Here is a 6,186-nt window from a genome sequence, read left to right on the forward strand (position 1 = left end):
TTCAATAATACTTTTAATGAACAGACGACTCACTTTATTATAAGATCTCTACTATGACCAAATTATTAATATCTCAATTTCTGACAATAATATTTGTTAAAAAGGATAATGACGAACATCAAAATGAATTAATTTCTTATCATAAGCTCAAGAGATATATTTAATAATACAAAAAATACATTCTAAAAAAGCATTCAGATAACGTCAAAAATAAAAAAAATATCTATCAAATTAGGGTGATTAAAATTGATATTATCATTTTCCATAAACTAAATAACTGACCTGATCAGTGATTAGTAACTTTCATATATAAGTTTTAAGTATTTATTCAATTAAAACCCTTGAAAAAGGAATAAGTTAACAGAAGATTTATGGTATTTTCTTTTCTTCCAAAAAAACGCACAGAGAACTAAAATCTGTAACCGAAACGGCGTTAGGTTTAACATTGCTACCAGAAAGTAACTACTAGCCATGAAGATGAAAGAAAGAAGAAAAGAAAAAGTGATTCCAATTCTTTGGTCGCAAAAACATAGTAATATCTTCATCATTACAATAAAGCATTGAGCAACAACCAAAAGAAAACTAAAACACACAAAAACAAACCCTAACATTTCTAATTTCTGTGTTTTTTTCCCTTTTTCTTCAAGATCCTGATGTATTTATACAGATAAAATAAAATTAAAATAAAGATCTACCTAATTCACCATTCCCTAACTTTCTCTGAACTCTTCCGACGAGAAACTGATGAGTTCTTGAATTTCTCGCGTGTCTTGTCCTCGTCTAAGCGTGTCAAGCACGCGCTCGAAGACAATGACGTGGCACGGCAACCGTAGCACTCCTTTCTGTTCGTAACCGTATTCTTGCGCAGACAGGTTCAGAAGCTTCACGAAGATCGGGTGGTTGAGTAGCTCAGCGCTCACCACGAACCGCTCCATCTCATCGCCGACGTAGATCGGGACATGTCCCTCCGGCACGACGGATGAGGAGCGGCGAATCTTTTCCGGTCGCCGGAAGTGGCGGCGGCGCGGGTAGTCGGAGCGGAGGAGAGTATAATGAGAGGAGTCGGCAACACGGGAGAGACGGCGGATCAACTGCTTCATGACGACGGCGAAGAGAGAGTGAAAAGCGTAAAGAGTTAGAGAGAGAAAGAAGAGGGAGAGAAGTGAGAGAGAAAGAAGGAAGGGAATGAAAGAGTGTATATAAGAGAAGAAGAAGAAGTTGATGTGTGAGTATATATATATAGGGAAGAGGGAATTGAGAGGTTGAGAGTGTATAAAGAATGGAAAGGTGATGATGCGAGAAGTTTGGGAGGTACAGGTAAGCGTACTTGGCAGGTACAATGAGAGAGAAAAAGATATGTTAGTAGAGAGAAAATTATAGAATAAAATAAAGGGTTTTAGTTAAGTAAAAAAGAAAAAGAAAGAGGACTTATAAAACTAGTGTAAAAGTTGTTTTATTTCACTTATTATTGAAAATAGTTAAATACATAAATTAGGTTGAACTTGAGCAAGTAGTGGAAGTCATCAAGAAAGTATTGGTATAGTGATATAAGAATTCACTAGATACTTATGTTGATCAAAATATTAAGAGTTGATTCTTAAAAATGATAATTGTTAGTATGAATAATCATGTGTCCAAAAAATAATTAATTATTTACTCATAAAATAAAAAAATACTTTTGAAACTACTACAAAAACTATTGCAAGCTGGAATATCTCTATGAGCCAATATTAATTACATTCTTATTTACAAGTTATTATTATTTTATAATTTATTACATATTCACATAAATTAAAAATAACATTTATTTTTCTTACAACAAACATAAATTTTATTTTTATTTGTGATTTACATTTTATCATACAACCTATCTTATACCCTACCCCATAACATACATCATACAATTTATCTCCCATCATTTTCTTCTACGATATGTATTTTTTAATAAGAATGACCATAATAATGTATGAAAGAAATATTCTTAACAAATAAGAATCAATATCACCAAATAGACTTCTTGTTGGGTTTAGGCTTTGTTGATTAAAAAAGTGTGATTATAAAGAAAAAGAATTTTATGTACATTTGGTCTATAATCTATCATTTATATTATTAATTATTAAATAAAAATAATTAAAATGAATTATAAATAATTGACTAATTGCGTAAAAATTACGTTAAGAATAGTGAAATACACAAATATTAAACTGTGAAGAAAATTGAACATAATAAATATATTCCACGTTATATTTCTTAGTTAGTATTAAGAATAATATTTATTTTAAAGTTATTATAATGTACTATCTCATTTTGTGAATATTAGGTAATATAAGATTTTACCATGTATCCAATGTAATTCTTTTAAGGTATCTATAATTATCTTATCTTAATCACGAGATGAATATTTAAATTAGTTAATATGTTCAAGCCTCTACGAACATATTATCATTTGAACAAGAGGATGTATTCATTGAGTCTAAACTACCTTCTTCAAAGTACATTCAAATTTAAGTTGAATAAAATTAATATGAATGGCAAAATTTCCACCATGCATGATCAACAGATTCATATTGAGAGAATTGTATTCGCTTATTTTGAAATATAATTGGTTTTAAGTTATTAGTTTTGCATTTTCGGTATATATTTTTCACTCTAGCTGTCCAGCTTTGATATATGTTTGGACGATATCATGGTTTTGGTGATATGTACATGTAATAATTTTTTATGCAGTTTGTGTTAATCCTAATTAATTCAATTAGTCATTTGAGTTTAAAATATATATATTGAGGATAATATACTTTTGGTGTGAGGATAATATCTCCATACACGAGTTAAGTAACGACACATAACTACTTTTGACTTGTTTTTAAAATATGATAAAAGTATAAAGTAAATTATCACAAAGGATAATTAATAAGTGGGTGTGAAGAAATAATTTCCCTAATTTCCCTCCTCACACCGAGACATACTTTATTCCCATATATTATAATGATGGAGTTATTCTTATTTCAGATTTTATATCAATAAGATGTTAATTTAATTATATAAGTTTTCATTAGATCTTTAAAAAATCAAAAAATTAATTGTTTGATTTTTGCGAATGATATTTATTAAAAAAAACAATTGTAGTTACTAGTAACTGATCCATCATATTTTAAATTTTTTCTATAAAATCAACATTAGTAAATGAGGAATGAGAATAAATCATTCTACAGTTTATCGATTAAATGAATTGGCACAGAGGTCAAGAGCATATTCCACCTTTATTTAGCAATGACAAAATGTAGACCATAACATCGTTATGTAATATTCACACGTAACTTCTTCTCATTGGTCGAAAATATTTAAGTTATTAAATATTTTAACTAAATAACTAAAAATTGACCACCGAGTGACACAAGAATTTACAAACATATTTTGGCTAGTTTCTTTTGGAAAAGCGCATTAAAAACCTCATAAATTTTATATATGTGTGATCATTAATAACTCTTTTTTTTTTCCTTTTATATATCTCTTAAATTATTATAAAAAGTAAGATCATTAGTAATGGGCTAACAAGTAAGGTCATTAGTAATAGGTCCATCATTATAATAATGCATACAGTAGTTAAAGGGAAATGACATTATAAAAAATATAAGATTTAATATGTATACATTGACAACTTAAATATTTTTTATAGTGTCAGTAAATCATCTACCATTGATTTATTAAACATTATTAACTCTTAAACAAGAGTAATACAAATCAATGGTAAATGATTTACTGACAGTATAAAAAACTTTACACTCTTAGTACACAGATTTTAAACTCAAACTATAAATTCATTGAGAATGAGATGATAAATAGATTTTAGAATTAAATATAAATATTCGACCCAATAGTAAGACATTCTGAAAGTAACAACCACACATCCCAAAAGAATTATCATTTGTTTTAAAAATTATAGAATTTGAGAACTTGTTTTCTTATTTATATATGTATAAAAGAAAATGATATATCTTCCTACTAATCCTCCTCCTAACTATAAGAAATTGACGTATGTCATAAGATAAGATGATACTTTATTTATTAATGATTGGTTTATAAGTAACATTGTTAATTTTTTATAGGTAAGATAATTAGTATGAGAAGTGAAGATATAACATTACTCTAGTATAAAATATCTTGAGGAGGTGATGTAATGTAAGCAACATGTTTGTATACAAAGTATGGCCCACATAATGACTGGGCCTGGCATGTATAAACCAGTCCAAGATATGGAACGAAAAATCTGGTTTGGGTTCCCTACTTCCCAAGTTCCTTTGTCTCATGTCTATTGCCTTGTGCCACCACAACCACATTAAAGGACTCTAATTAAAAGGACGGTCATGTCTTGGTCCCCATATATGTTTGGCTCTTAATTGTATGATTTAATGGCACACAATGGTAGCTTCCTCTTTCAATTCTGCTTTATTTCCCTTTTTATAATATTTTGGGAAATAATTTCACTCATACAATAAATTGTAAAGTAAAATACATTGAGCTGTAAGATTTAGCTTAATTGCACTCATCATCTTTCGCATTTAAAAATTATATTCACACCCCCATAATGAGAGGTTATTATAATTACATTCATCCCACTTGTAAGTTAGTTAGTGTAATATATTTATATAAATTTTGTGCATTTGTAAAAGTTAAAAGAATTGATTTATGTAATTTGTATTTATAATTTACTCTAGATATTACAACTTTATCTTGTAGTGGTTCATTTTATAACATTTTGTTTGTCATTATATTACCGGTCATTATTGTGGTGCTATGTTACAAAGATTAGAAGTGGGTATGTATTACAATTTAGACAATAAAATGGGTCTCAGACGCAAAATATACAAAACTAATGGTAAATAGAATTTTAATTCAGACACTCGATATTTGTTGTTCAGCAATGAGACATTTATGCCATCGTAAACAAGACCATTCCTTAGGTCAAGATAAAGAGACAACTTCCCTAAATGTTTGTTGTAATCTTTCAAAGATAATAGCTCCCCACCAGCCCGACTTGTGTGGTCAAGAGTTAAACATACATAAAGTGCGAACCCCATAGAAGGTTAATCATAGATTAGCCAAAAATATACGAATTAATTTGGATTTAATGATTTTGAAAATCGGCCGGTGACAAAGTCATGTCATTGATCAATTTGAATTCCAAATTGTGTTTTGATTTTTATTATTGAGATTGAAATCTAGATTGTCTTATACTTCTTAAAGAAAAAGATGACTTACGTTTTCCAAAGTCTTCAAATTCTTTATCATAATGGAAAATCAAGATTGTAGTTTGTGAAAATATTCTCTTCTAAATACCAATTATTAATCACCTCATAAAATGTGGAAAATCTAGAAACCTCAAGATATTTAGATGAATAGAGAGTGAAATTTCCTCAACTCAATTAAGAACTCTCCTCTTCTATAAAAAAAACAATATGTAGCATTTGAATAAGGGTTTACTCCCACTCTTCTACTATTCTACTATCTTATTAAGAATGGAAGCGACTGATATTTTTTACCATAGTAGACATTTTAAATACTTCCCACTTGGATTTTAAAGGGACAAAACTGTAAAACAAAATTTTCCTTCACAAAAATATATTAAAACAACATTGGCACATCATCTTTTCTTTTTTATAAAAAAGCATTTAAAGCTTCTGCTCCTTTTGGTACAACTTAAAGCTTCTGTTTTAATCTACTTTTCAAATTTGAAATCCAATGCCATGTTTAACTATCATTATAAATCTAAGGCCACATTTTCACTCCCCCACCCTTATTATTATTATTCCACGTTTCCAACAACTCATCACGACCATTCATTTATTTCATCTCTTCTCTTTCCATCATTATTTCTTCTCTCTACAACAACTCATCTTTTCGTTTCTTATTCTTCTTCTGTCTATAACATATTTGAAAGTGCAAAGTGTCAAGGATTGCATTACCAATGTTTTGTCTATGTTTTGATGAAGACAATGAATTAATTAAAGTTTGAAGATGACTCAACAATCAACATACCGAAGGCTCAAGTGGTGTCTTATTAGACTTATGTTATAATTCTTTATTATCTGTTTAGAAGTCTAAGATGCTTGCCATAGATATTGAGTCTAGGTTAGGTAAACTTAGGTGTGAGTCTCACAAGACTTAATAAAGTAATTAATTCACTAA

General features: G+C 29.0%; 1 protein-coding gene across 1 annotated transcript; it reads right to left on the minus strand.

Annotated features, from left to right (window-relative positions):
* Nucleotides 1-502: 502 nt before the first annotated feature.
* On the minus strand, nt 503-1,338 carry LOC109340576 (auxin-responsive protein SAUR71-like). Its single transcript, XM_019578297.1, has one exon. The coding sequence runs from the start codon at nt 1,098-1,100 to the stop codon at nt 711-713; it is 390 nt and encodes a 129-aa protein (XP_019433842.1). The 5' UTR covers nt 1,101-1,338; the 3' UTR covers nt 503-710.
* Nucleotides 1,339-6,186: the final 4,848 nt, after the last annotated feature.

Source organism: Lupinus angustifolius, unplaced genomic scaffold (genome assembly GCF_001865875.1).
Source record: "Lupinus angustifolius cultivar Tanjil unplaced genomic scaffold, LupAngTanjil_v1.0 Scaffold_203_20, whole genome shotgun sequence".
NCBI classification, from domain to species: domain Eukaryota; kingdom Viridiplantae; phylum Streptophyta; class Magnoliopsida; order Fabales; family Fabaceae; genus Lupinus; species Lupinus angustifolius.

What these genes read in the sequence shown, in the direction of transcription:
- LOC109340576 (XM_019578297.1), bottom strand. Translation starts at nt 1,100, where the DNA reads ATGAAGCAGTTGATCCGCCGTCTCTCCCGTGTTGCCGACTCCTCTCAT.